The following is a 14382-nucleotide window of genomic DNA, read 5'->3' on the forward strand; positions in this document are numbered from 1 at the left end:
CGCTGTGCGTTAGAGCTGCTGGGGACGCATTAGGACCTCCCTGCCGTCATCAAGATCCTAACACCGCACTTCGCCTTTTCGTGTTAATACATTCCCGGAAGTGAGAATCAGTCCTCCCAAAACACCTGGCCAGGACCTTGACATGGCGGTCTGCCTCCTTTTCTTCCACGGAAGTACTTCAAACCTGGTTCAATTATTATTAGTGTTTAAACACAATACTTTTAAAAAATATTTTCTAAAGTTTATTTATTTTGAGAGAGAAGAGAGAGAGCATGCACAAGTGGAGAAGGGGCAGAGAGAGAGAGAGGGAGAAAGAGAGAATCCAAGCAGGCTCCACACTGTCAGGACAGAACTGGACACAGGGCTCAGTCCCACGAATCATGAGATCATGACCTGAGCTGAGATCAAGAGTCGGTGGCTTAACAGACTGGGCCACCCAGGCGCCCCCAAAACACCTTGTATTTTCTAATAATTCCATTCTATCGAACCAGTGGTGCTCTGCTGTAAAGAAGTAATTTGTGACTAATAACAACTAAGGTTTGTGGCACAGCAAAGTAGTTAAGCGCACCGAGTTCTGGGGTTACACAAAGCTAGTTCTAATCCATGGAGCCTCACTTATTAGCAGAGAGTGTTTGTTCATGTTACTAACCCCCGAGCTTTCGTCTCCTCATCAGCAAGGTGGGGATAATAATACAACTCACCCTTACAAGTCCCAAAATACCATAATGTATATAGAGCACTTACTCAGTGGGGGAGACTAAAGATGGCCACAGATTCTTGCCATTACTCCCATTAACAGGTAGAGTGCAAATCTCCTCCCTTTGCTTCTAGGCGGGCCTTAGTGACTTGCTCCATCAATTACATATGGCAGAAATGACATTCTGGGATCGGTGAGGCTAGGTCACAAGAAGCTTCCGCCCAAAGCTCATGAACACTCCCTCTGGACACAGCCAGCCCCCATGTGACACGGCTGCCTACCTGATTAGGTTATGAAGAAGCCCAAGGTAACTGCATGGAGAGGCCACATGGAAGGAGACACTTGGTTAGCCCCAGCTAGTCCAGCCATCCCAGCCCAGGCACCAGACACGTGACTGACCCAGCCTGCAGATGGCTCCAGCCCCGGCCAGCATCCGACTGAAACAGCAAGGAAACCCCAGGCAAGAGCTGCCCTCTGAGCCCAGTCAAACCACAGAACTGTGAAAAAATAACGCACTGTTCTTTTAAGCTACAAAGTGTGGGGTAGTTTGTTACACGGCAACGGATAACTGAGACACTCAGATGGTGTGTGGCACATGAGTTACACTCAGTACGTGGCAGCTGTTGGGATTACGGAGATACTCACACACCAGACTCAGGCTCAACCGAATAGCAACATCCTTCTTAATCGAAGGCATTCTGAAGTACTTTCTTGATTGGGGACGAATGGACTGTGTTTTGGTTTCAGCTCCAGGACTGTGTACCAATCTTGCTCAACTATTACTGACCCTGCAGGGGTTGGAGCAGGAGCAATTATAAATTCTTTTAGTGCCCGTAAGGAGGAAGCCAAGCACGTACGAAGACGCAGGCAGAGTGTAGCTACCCTGCTCAAAAGCGAGGACGAGGATGTGCACATGTAGTTAGCTGTGACACAACAGTGGTGATTCACAAGCCACAAGTGCAGGGCTGACGGAAGTGAAATGTCCAGTAACGCAATTCACGTTAACAGCAGCAACATACTCAAATCAGTAAATCATACAATCAAAAGGTTAGCAACCATATTTTAAAAATATGTCTATTTTTATTGTACATCAGGTTACATTACTAAGATTAACTCATGAGGTGGCAATCTACAAATAATACAATTCATCTTTTTAAATAAGTATCTCTCTTCTGAAAACGTATAGACTGTATTTATCACTAGTTCCTTTTAAACCGAATTATTCTGGAAGGTCTTTATTTTATTTTATCTTATTTTGAATTTTTTTATTAACATTCATTTAGTTTTTGAGAGTCGGAGAGAGACAGAGCACAGGCAGGGGAGGTGCAGAGAGAGGGAGACACAGAATTGGAAGCAGGCTCCAGGCTCTGAGCTGTCAGCACAGAGCCCGATGCGGGACTCGAACCCACGAACCGTGAGATCATGACCCGAGCCGAGGCCGGTCGCTTAACCGACTGAGCCACCCAGGCACCCCTATTTTTTTTTTTTTTTTGGAAGATCTTTAAATGACTGAGTTCATGACTCCCATGTCTATATAAATAATGCTTTTATGAGAAGAACGTTCTTTAAAAAGCCTAATGCATTCTTTGCTTTATTTAGCCACATACCCTCTGAGGCTTCAACAGAATCCAGGTATCCCTGGGAAGGTCTAGGATTATCAAGGCTGTCCGTGGCCTGCGTCACATCAAAAAAAGGAGCAAGACAGTTGAGGCCTTACTCCCCTAGGAATAGCACCCTAGGCCAGCACTGGGCACAGCTCAACACACACACCTCCACGTTGCAACAGGCATGCCCAGGGACCCTGATTCCTGAAAATACAGCCTCCTTTTCCACAGTCCTGCAACATACTTCATGAAGGACAACAGCTTCCATTCCAGAGTAGTTTTTCTCAGGCCCTTTGAAGACTCCGTAGGCTTTTTTAAGGGGAAAAGCAATCCCATGGATCCTAAGGTAAACATTAACGACGGAGTAAATACATACAAATAATAAACGTACACACAAACTGCTTATGCTATTCTGAAACCACAAAATAAAGGTAAACATATTAATTAAATACAAATTAAACTCCAAAGCCAACAACATTCAGATGAGTATCCATCTCCTGTGATGGATAATGCTGCTCTGTTTAACTGAAACAGCTCAGGGCTGGGGAGCACCCTGAGGTCAGCGTGCTATCACCATGTGATGGTGTAATTCTCTCCTACTCCACACATAATCTGTCAGCAAAGGGTTCGCTTCTACCTTCAAACAACCCACGCAGGACCCCGTGCATCGCTGAGGCTGCCACGCCTTGGTAGAAATCACCACGACCTGGTCTTCTGCCAGTTCCCTGCCTGCGGACCACCCTCCACGCAGCAGCTGCGACCATCCACATAAAAGGGAGGTCAGACCTTGGCTACTGCTCTGCCCAAGACCTTCAACAGCACCCCCTGCCCACCAGAGTCCCAGGAAATGCCACAGTTCCCAACCTGCCCACCAGACGCCATGGGCTCAGGCCCCAAACCGCCTCCTGCTTCCTTCCCAGTGATCACTGTGCTCCGGCCCCACTGGGCCACCCGCCGGCACACAAACTCACCAGGCGTGCCCCTCCCACCCCAGCCCTGGGGTCCCCTCTGCCAGCTCAGGAATACTGCCTCTGTGTCTTTACTCAAGGGCCTTCCTCAAGCCCCTACTCAACCACCCCCTAACCAGCCCTCCCAGTGCGCCCACCTGCCTTCTCTCCATAGTACATATCACCATCTGCCATACTAGGTATTTACAAGCAGTAGCCACTCCTGCTGGATGTCCACTCCACAAGGTCAGGACCGTGGGTCTGATTTGTTACCTGCTGTATGCCCAAGCCCTTGAACAATGCCTGGAAAATATCTGTCACCTGTGCTGCAGGATCACTTGGTCTTCACATGGCCTCACGCATTATCTCTGTACTCTGCCTCCGTTCTTATCTCATTAGCCAGCTTTTACGGGCACCGAAGCTGTGACACAGTTTTGTCACACGGTGATCACCCTGAAGATCCACGATGTACTTTTATCTATTTTTTTAAAGAACAGCATTGAAATGAACGGGCACAGAAAACTACAGACCCCACGGGACAGAATGACAGACCCGCTACTTTCCGAAACCCCATCTTGAGAAACCCTAGATTCGGGAACGGTGGGGAAGGCAGAGTTGTTGTGACTCAAGTGGTCACCATGAGGCCAAATAATGACGCGCACAGATAAGAGCACAGTGTGACCTGAGAAGCCACTCGAGTGTCTGTCCTGTTGATGACAGAGCTGGCATGCCACAGGTTACAGGCACAACCTTCACGTTTCAAGGACCTCTCACAGTCTGACCCACATTACTTTCCGGTTTTATTATCAATTTGTCAGTTATTTCCAGTAACAACCAAACGGATCTCTACCTGTCAAACATCTCCTTGGCCCTGCAAGAAGTTTTTATAGGTTTTAAATTAATTACACAAGCAATGCGTGCTCATTAAATAAACCAATGAAGAGAAAGAAGTGATTTATAAGTGCAAATTAGTCCCTGCCCCACGGGGATAACCACTTGACAAATGAGTCTCTTTAGAACCTTTTCCTGTCAGTGGATGTGTATGGTAAGCATCGCCTCTCCCACTCACTCCCCAACACTTCCCTCCTCTGCGCTGGGCCAACGTGGCTCAGCAGCGGGCACCCACATGCCCTCCCTGGCCTCTCCCAAACTCCTTGGCCCTTCCTTGGAAACATCAGGCAACAAAGCATCATGTGACATCCCGCAGGGTCGCCTGGAGTTGTTTCCCATGTGCGCCCTATCACACCAAGTACATTGCTGGAGCGTAAACCTCAAGGACATCGTCCCTTCCTCTCTGGGAAACTGTTCTATGCGCCTACAGCCTCCCAGCCATGCAGCAAGCTCCATTCATCTCTCAAGGCACACGGCTCTCAGTTAAACCCTCATTTACTATGAAAAATAAGCCCACTGCCCCAAACAAAGGAGGGTCGTGGAGACTCAGAGCACAGTGAAGGGAGGCTTTAATCAACATTCTTGGAAGAGCAGATGTCTGATGGACAGGCACACTCGGGGCAGTTACAGCAGGCAATTTACCTCCTAGTGTGCAAGTCCCTCCCCTGATTCCTCATTGGCTGAGTACTACAGACATTACAGCCTTACCCGGAAGTCGCCTATGCCCATGTAAGGCAAAAAGTAGTCTGATGGGAACAACTGTACATTCCTTGAGGTGCCACAGACTTCAGTTCTTTGGGGCATGCTCACTGCGGAGCACATGAAAAACAAGCCCACGGAATGGAGAAGGGAAGAAGAACCAGGAAGTGAAGGGTCTAAGGGTTTGGGACTCCACTGGGCGGAGGTGGGGGGAGTCATACCTATTTCCAATAGGTTTTAAACCTACTGTTAACTAGACAGCACAGCTTTTATTTGGTATTTCTGAAAATGAATCATCTCACTTCTCACATTTACTTTATACAGATCCCTGTTTGCCAGCATTACTCTCCAAAGGGTAAAGCTGGCCGGGTTTTCTGGTCTATCCTGGCAGCAGAAGGGAAGGTCACTGGGATCGGCTCAGCACACACTCCCCACTCAGCAGTGGGGGAGCAAGTGAAGAGCAGGCTAGAAACATTCCCTCTGTGAGCTAAGCCCTAGATGCCTCTTTCAAGAAGGACAGTCTGATGATTCATCGATGAGAAGTGGGGAGAATAAGAAAACAAATTAAGACGATGGGAGAAAATGATCCTGCAGGGCAGGAAAGAACAGAGACAACGGAAAAAACACAGAGCAAGACAGTGAACTTGATGTCGACCATAAAATTACAAGTGGTCATCTGAACATAACACCAGAGACAAGGAAAGAACAGGAGTTGCAAGATGGGGAACAGGAGGTGAAGGAGGGCAGGTAGGACGATTTCCTCATACCCACAGGATTTCCAGCTAACGACAGGAAACAAGACTGTGGCAAGTTTGTACAATTATATGTCATTATAAAGAAATGAGGCTCAAGGCGTCATCCTGGATCTCTCATCTTTGTGATCACAAATGAAAATTTATCACTTCACTAATCAATCATTGTCCCACCTCATAATTAGATTCAAAATTTAATTAAGATGAGCATGTGTTGGGGCGCCTGGGTGGCTCAGTTGGTTAAGCGTCCGACTTCGGCTCAGGTCATGATCTCGCGGTCCATGAGTTCGAGCCCCGCGTCGGGCTCTGTGCTGACAGCTCAGAGCCTGGAGCCTGCTTCGGATTCTGTGTCTCCCTCTCTCTCTGACCCTCCCCCATTCATGCTCTGTCTCTGTCTCAAAAATAAACATTAAAAAAATTAAAAAAAAAAAAAGATGAGCATGTGTTACTTTATAATGAAGAAAACAGCTCTTCAGAAGATTATTATGGAAAAGGTTAGAAAATTTTTCACTTCTGAAATGAGAGGTAAGGCCATGAAATATGTAGGATTGATGCTATGCTTTTTTTTTCTTAAAAAAAAAAAAAGACTTTTTAAAAATCATTATTAGAGACAGAGAGAGAGCACGAGCAGGAAAGAGAGGGGGGCAAAGGAGGAAAGAATCTCAGGCAGCCTCCATGCTCAGCATGGAGCCCAATGCAGGGCTTGATCCCAGGACCCTGGGATCATGACCTGAGCTGAAATCAAGAACCAGATGCTCAACAGACTGAGGTATCCAGACACCCCCCAAAAAGACTTTCTTAATTAAGCTTGCCATAAATCTAAATACCCTGGCTAATAGTCTGACCAGAAAAAAACAAAAAACAAAACTTGCCCTTTGCCATCAGAGGGCAAGTGGGCAAGTTCTAAGTGATACTCTTCATGCACAGGTGTGTGCGTGGGTGTCTCTCTCCCCCGCCCATCTCCCCCCACCTTCCCTACTCTTGTCTTTCTTTCTCTGTCCCTGAACCAGCTCTCCCTCTCTCTCCCTCCGTTTCAGGGAAATCTTTGATAGAGGCACCTTTTAGGACTAGGCATTCTATCTGCAGATCCCAGTTAGAATACTGACTCCATGAGAGAAGAAAGGAAGTGATACTGGATAATGCAGGTATCTTTTTCTTCTAGAAAAGCAAATACTGTTGATAAAAAGGGATCCAGCTCTCTGCTACCCTGTTCAAAGCAGAGAAAATAGGAGGGAACCGATTTCCCCTATATTCTGTTGGCTCTCCAACAGGGCTCATTCAAATTCTGGTAATCCAGCTCTTCCAGGAGCCTCCCAGGGAACTGAAAGCAGCCTCGGCTACCTTCTGGGTTAAATCCTGAGCGAGCAGAAGGTTCATGACCTCCAGAGAAGTCAGAGCAGGTCTGAGGTATTCGAAGCAAGGAAATAGATCAGAAAAAGATTCGTCGAAACAGAAGATTCCACAGTGAGAAACCCATCCAGTGACCCCGATGTTCAGTCCTCTTTTCTTTTCCTTATTTCAGCTGACAAAGAGTTAGACATCAAGAGAGACAACTCTGGTTCCTCAGGACCTACTCAACTCTCAGCAGCTCAGTGGTCACACCATGCGACTCAAGTCACAAAACCGAAGTCAAACCCCAGGTAAAGCAAAAGCCCCATGTGGTCTCTGACAGAGACAGAGCGTCCTCACCACCACCCTACCGACCTGCTCCTCCCCTCCTGGAGCTCCTGTGCCCCTCCCCCAACTCCGGGCCATATCTGCTTTTCCATATAACACTTACCGCCTTCTAACCAGCCAGAGAATCTGTTTTCCCACCTTTCTGCTAAAACGTAAGCTCCATAAGGTCAAAGCCCTTTGTTTTGCTCAGACATACCACTGCCTGGCACTTGTAGAAGCTAAGAGATAATTTGTTGAATGAGTGCCATAAAGGTAAGTGGGAAAGAAAACTGTAATATACACGGGCACATAAAAAATAAGACCATTCAACATCAAGTATGTTGTCTGCTCACCAACATGCATAACCCAGAAGAAGCAACGAGGTGGCAACTAGAAAAATTGAGACCTTGGGACTTTCTACAAGGTAAGTGGCCTGGATTCGTGGCAGAAAAAAGGAGGGGAACTGTTTTAGATGAGGGACATGACAAGCAAATGGTGTACATGGTCTCCGTGGATTTCTTAAACAGCTATCAAGGTCATTTGGGGACAACTGGAAACTCTGAGTATGAACTACATACATGATACCATTATATCTGTGTTCAGTTCTGGGCATTACAGTCGTGAAGGAGAACGTCCTTTCTTCTAAAAGACACATAATTATATAGGAGTCAAGTGTCATAATGTCTGCAATTTACTTTCAGAGGGTTCAGGGAAAAAATACATTAGAGAGAGAAAGAGATAAAAAGCAAGAGATTGGCAAGATGTTATTCCCACTGAATCTAGGGGAGAAACTTACAGGCATTCGTTGCTCTGCTCTTTCAAATGTTTGTGAGTTTGAGACGTTTCAAAATAAAAGAAGGGAAAGAGGGAGTGAAAAATAAAAGACCCCATTCTAGGGAGGTAGTGGGGTCAACAGGACGGTGGTCAGCCCAGGAGTGGAAGGGCTGTGCTCCCTGCCTCCCTCACTTTCCAGTCACCTCAGCCCTCCAGAAAATACCATGAGAACCAGAGTCCCACCTGCTCTCCCCAAGGCCTGAAGTCCACACCCAGTTTCCATTCTTGTCAAAGCCCTGTGTGTTCTTTGAGGCACTCTTCAAATCCTTCCTTCTTGGAGATACCTTCCCAGATTCCTCCTTTCCCAGCCCCCTGTATTCAATTTAACTTCCTTGTCTCCCGCTGTACCATGTGACAGGATCCCACTCATCGCCATGGCCACGAATGTTAGTTCCTGTGCAGGTGCCTGTCTTCCCTGCCCGACCAGGAACCTCTCCATCACCAGCAGGGACCAGAACCCCGTCTTCCCTGTCTTCTGTCTCCAGCAGAGTTAGCCCAGCAGGCAGTCAAAACAGACGTGGTGCAAAAACTTTCTACCCCTCACCTGTCCTCATGTCTAATAAGACGGATGGCGGTCAGTATGTATCATAATCTTACTCTATTCCTTCTGCTGTGCTTGGCTCTGTGGTAAGTGCCGTCACAGGAATACAAGTGATGTCATTTAGGTCACTGCTTTTGTGTCCACATCCCAGGAAAGGTAGAGGGCTTCAAAGACAAGGCTCATGGCTGTCCTACCTACCTGCAGCCACCCACAGCAGCTCCTGGCATGAAAGAATCACTAGATAGATGGTGAGCGGTTGAACGGATGAATGCCTATTCCATTTTCAAGCACGTATTGGAAATTGTAAAAATAAAGATAAATCAAAGTGTAGTATCTGCAGAGACAGGCAAGCCCTAAAAGTAATCTAACTTGTTGGACACAATTAAATGTGAAGACCTTTTGTAACTCACGAGCTCAAAATCTTTTTGTGCCCTAGCATCTTAGAAAGTAAAGTTTTATATTTTCCAATGGCAATGGCCTTGGAGCAGTCCCGAGGGATACAGCAGACAAATTCATGAGAACAGTGACACCGGGCCAGGGGAAAGGGTGGGGGCCACATGCCTCACAAGGGATGGGGAGGGACCACAAGAAGTTTGAAAGTGCCTGCAAGTGACTCTGACGCATATCCCAGGGAGCACTGAGCTCAGAAGGCTGAGAGGGAGATGTAGCCATTGTTGACCCTGAAGAAAAAAGGAACAAAGAGACCCTGGCGGAGTCCATCAGACCCTGGCGGAGTCCATCGACCCTGGCGGGTGCTCGGTGTTATCATACGTTGGGTGCTCCCAGAAGACATCCCACTATGTCATTCATATTTATTTTCAACCCAGTACCACGCTTTCCACAAAGGGTTCAATTTAATACAGGAATCAGGTTTGGTAAGAAACAGATTAGATTTCTAGCCTCTCTCTACACCCTCCCCCACCAACCCCCCCACACCCCAAGAAATGGGGTTTCTGGGAAAAAATGAAAATGAGTTATGTTAGAATCTCTTGGAAAGCAATTCGGATGAGTGCCTGGCCCAATCCTCCCCGTCCTACGCATTCCATCCTTCCACGATGACCCAACCAGATGCACCTAGTCTTATGAATGCTTTCAGTGACGGAGTGCTCACTATCACTCAAAGTAGCCCATTTGAGGGTCCATAGCTCTGACTGATCTGCTTATCTGTCCCACCCTTGGGTCCTAGAGCCTCTGGGGATCACACAGTCCCCTCACGGGAAGGCCCTGCACACAGCTGACGTCTCTGCTGCCCAGATGCCACACCAATCCCAGGTGTTTGCTCTGTGATGAACCATCACCTGGATCCTAGCAGAAAGATGAGCACCAAGCTCCTTACCAGAAGCAGGGACACCCTCAGCTGTGTTTTAACCATGCCACTCAAGCTGTTGAGGAAGTGGCAGAAATCTCTAAACTGTCGTCAAGACAACCAAAGCCCAAATATAAATCTCTTTGGGATTCCATCCGGAAGCAGTTTTTAAGCGTACACACCCAGAGGAAATAATAGAAGAAAAGGAAGATCCTCTCCGCCCCCTCCTCCTCCTCCTCTTCTCCCTTCTCTCCCTCTCTCCCTCTCTCTCCCCCTCCCCTTGCTTTCTGCCACGTGGTGATGTGTGTTAAAAATGCACACTGGGAAGCTTTCCACCTTCGGGGTTGGAACAGCTGCTGCCTCGATATTGTTTTTGTTAGTTTTTTTTTTTTTTTAACATACTTCGCTCTTTTTAAGGGCATTGTTTTCAAGCTACATGTTTCATAATACTAATTCAGATTACAAAGTGGGATGATTGGCACTTTATTGACAAGAATGGGACCCACGGGTCCTGGGTGTCTAATAAGGACCCCTTTTCACCGTGTGCCCCTGGCAAGCACACCGTCCTGCATGGCTAGCTGGTTTATCCCAAGAAAGGGCATTCACAAAGGCTTAGGACAAACACGAGAAAAGCCACCCATGACAGCAACGAGAGCCAAGAATTTATAACAGGTAGCCTAAATAAACCCAATGCTCTTGAGTCCTTGGTTTGAATGCACAAAGCATTCAGGGAATGCTCCCCAGACTGCTGTTGACTCCATCTGGGAGCACTGACCAAAAGAAGCAAGACAGACATGCTGAACTTCATGGTCGTGAAAGGCACAGGTACAGGCGGAGAAGACCTGTCATCTGGCTTATTCCACCTGTCGCGAATGACCCTCCCGCTGGGAACCTCCGACCCCGCAGAGGCTGCAGACCACAGCTAAGAGGGATAAAAGTCTGCACTGCCCACACTTTGTGCCTTAAATGGGAAGTGCATCCTCGAATAGCCACGGAACACTCAAGGCCAATGGCCAGGCACAAAAAGACTAGCCCCTCAGCCTCCCCAGTGAGACAGCCAGACTTCAGTTAGGAGCTCTGCATTCTCCATCACCTTCTCAAGGGGGCAAAAAAGAAAGTGACATGACAGAGGGCATGGCTTCTAAGGTCTCAGTCCGACTGAGACCTCAGGAAGATGTCGTGGCTGAAAAACAGGAAGCTGAGTGCTAGCCATGTGTAAGACTGCCTCTAGAAAAGAGACCTCCCGACAAAGAGAACCCAAAAGAGCCCAAGGCTCCTGCTAAAATTTTGAGGACTTTTGGCCTTGTTCTTGATTCCTTCTTTTAGTCACCGACCTGCAAGGTTCTCTCTCAAATTAAGAGAGTGAACCCAAGGTGGTTAAAATGGCTTTGAACTCACCCAAATGCTATCTCACCCAGAGAACCCCCCTATAAGAATGAGCAGCTAAGAATACAGCCTATCACACACATCTTACCCAGGACAGGCCCAGGCAAACCACAGGACCTAACAAATTTCACTCAGTGTGGGGGATAAGGTCACTGGCCCTCTGACCTAAACAAGACTAAAACCTAGAGCCACTCTCACAAAAAAGAAGGCCGCTGGGGTGCCTGGGTGGCTTAGTTGGTTAAGCGTCCGACTTGGCCTCAGGTCATGATCTCACAGTTCTCGTGGGTTCGAGCCCCGCATCGGGCTCTGTGCTGACAGCCTGGAGGCTGCTTACGATTCTGGTCTCCCTCTCTCTCTGCCCCTCCCTCACGTGTGCTCTGTCTCTCTCTCAAAAACAAATAAATGTAAAAATATAAATAAATAAATAAATAAATAAATAAATAAATAAATAAAAGAAGGCCGCTGACATGGTGTTACGGGAATGATGCTTCAAAGCTTCCATCCGCCCAGAAAAACCTTCTTGCTCTGCTCTGGCAGGGCTGCGTCCTCCCAAGCCAAACTCCTACCAACAGAGCCACTGCAAAGAACCAGGGTGAGGCACGGTCTCCAGGAAGCCAGCTAAAAGGATATGTTTCATTCGCAGAGATAAAAGAAAAGAAGTAAAGGGACTTCCTCCAGCTCTCTCATCCACCAGGCTTACTAATTGTCACCCTGGAATCACAGGTTAGCAGGACATGGTACCCTGTATCTTAGCAGATCATCTGGTATAGTCCTCTGCTTTAAAAGGGAAGATGTTATGACATCCATTTTATAGATGAGGCAACTGAAGTACTTGCCCAGAATTGCACGGCCAGTGATCCATTTCCTTGTAGAAGGATACGGAGACTCATCCCTGAACAGTGAAAATAATTCCTGTGATGAGTAGCACTTGTGCCTCCTAAGTAGATGACAAAGGAGAAAGCGTGGGGCGGGGGGACTTGGGGGGAGCCAAAACATCTCCTACTTCATTTACTCCCGAGGCCCATCCTGGCACACACAACACACATCAAAGTTGCTCTTGATTCCTTGGGACACATGAGGCTGGAATGACCCCTCGCAAGGAAAACACGAGATTCCCGGAATTTATGTCGAAACCATGTTGGAGAGCCCCGCAGAGGGTAAAACCCACACTGCAACACAAATAAAGGTCAGCGGAGGAAGACCGGGGCAGGATCCTTTTCCAGATCCCAGCTGGGGCTGAGCAAGGCAGGAGGGCAGGAACACTGGGTAGTTTGTGCCCAGGGTGACAGAGAAGGGAGGGCCTTTGCCAGGTCCCCTGGAATTCTAGGCGAACCGGACAATCTGGTGTGAATGACAGTGATGGAAGACAGTTGAGAACACTGTCCAGCCAGAAGTGCCAAAGGAGCCTAGATGGAGCCTAGACACCTGGCTGGTCTGGTACAATTCAGTCCTAACCTGGGACCATTTCCTCAGTATAGGCTTCCCGTACATCCAGGACATCCGTCTCCCATCTCGACAGACCAGTGAGCCTTTCTTCTAAATAACGATGGGTCTACCCCTCTGCTGTTCTTTTTGTAGGAAATGGTTTTCTTGGGAGACCAGACTTGCCAGGGGCAGTACCCCAGGCATCGATGCCGAAGGCTGCTGAAAACACGGCTTAAAACCATCTCTTTCAAAAGAAGAAATTCTGGAATTTGGTGTGGGCACCCGAAAGGAAATGACCCTATTATCTGAGCTCTCTGCCGCGGGTCTTCCAGGGCCTGCCCTGTGTCACCCGGCAGGTCTGCCCAGAGCAAAGGGCTTGGGTATTTCTGTCTTTGTTTCTGGCTTCTTCCACATTTCCTCAGACTCCTCAGAAAGACCCACTCGGGGAGGGGAAGCGGTGAGAGGGGAGAACTTTCTCATCCTGCACAGAAGTTTTCGGGCGCAGTGCTCTCCAGCACTTTTCTCTTCACCTTCCAGCCGGGGCATCCCCTCGCATTTTCTCGCGTCTGGCTGGGCTTTCTCTCCCACCTACACCCCCCCCCCCGCCCTCCCCCTCCCCGTCCCCCTCCCGCTCCCCCCAAAAAGTGAATAAACCAATTGCCCCCGAGACGCAAAAAGGATCTGGAGCCTTGGCTGAGTAACTTAAAGTTTCCGCCGGAAGGAAATTATCAAAGGCGAAGGAGAAAGCCCTCGGAGGCCGGAGGGACCGCGGCGGCGGCGAGGAGCGGCGGCCGCTCTGCGTGTCCCAGCGGAGGGTCCCGCGGCGCGGCCCGGCCCGGCCCGAGCGCGGCGGGGCCCCAGCGGCTCCCGGGCGACGGGCCGGCCCCGGTGAACGAGCGCGAAGCTCCGGGGCAGGCTCGGACCCGACCCCCGCCGGGCTGGGAAAAGAGGGCGCAGTGGACTGGGGGCGCAGGGGCCGGGGGAGGGGGGGGCGCACGGACGTGGGTGTCCCCGGCGGAGGGCGGCGCAGGACTCACCCCGAGAAGACACACTTTGAGCTCCCGTATCGCCATCATGTGCTCGGGGCCGGACCGGGCAGGGGCTCAGCATCCTCCGGGGCCGGGGCCGCGCCGCGCCCGCGCCCAGCCTGCGTCCTCCAGTCTCCGCCTTTCGCTAGCGGCAGCCCGCGGGCGGGACCGCCGCCGCTGCTATTTCTGGGCCGCCGGCCCCGCCGCGGTCGGTCACGTGGCCGCCGGCCGGCTCCTCCCGGGACTTCGGGTCTAACCTCGGCGGCCCCCAGCTCCCAGGAACGCCCCCAGACGGCGTCAGCCACCAGGGGGCCGCCCCCGGGACCTGCGGAGTCCTTGGCGGAGGGCCTCCCCGGTCAGACCTGCTCAGCAGCCGGACCCCCGCTCTGCACAGCCCCTCCGCCGTCTGCCCCTCCAGCCTCGCCCGGCTGCAGTGCCCCGTGGGGTGGAAGGAGGACAGGGTCCGCCGTGGGGAGACCCCACGGCTGGCTGCGTCCCTGAGGATTTCATTCCTCATCTCGAAGGGGATGCTGCCAGCCGACGTCCTTTGTATGGGAACACTTCGAGATCGGCCTGCAGTCCCGTCGTTAACGGACACTCTAGGATCCCAGCAGAA

The 14382-nt window shown here is 49.7% G+C and overlaps 1 protein-coding gene across 1 annotated transcript in view; it reads right to left on the bottom strand.

The window, feature by feature from the left end:
• Positions 1-13992, bottom strand: part of RAB31 (RAB31, member RAS oncogene family) — a 137405-nt gene extending 123413 nt beyond the window's left edge. The window contains exon 1 of the mRNA XM_086682452.1: positions 13776-13992. Coding sequence (XP_086538578.1) covers positions 13776-13814 — 39 coding nt within the window. The 5' untranslated portion in view covers positions 13815-13992. The remainder of the gene's footprint in view (positions 1-13775) is intronic.
• Positions 13993-14382: the final 390 nt, after the last annotated feature.

This window comes from Puma concolor, chromosome D3, assembly GCF_028749965.1.
Source record: "Puma concolor isolate L17-30 chromosome D3, mPumCon1.1.hap2, whole genome shotgun sequence".
Classification (NCBI taxonomy): Eukaryota; Metazoa; Chordata; class Mammalia; order Carnivora; family Felidae; genus Puma; species Puma concolor.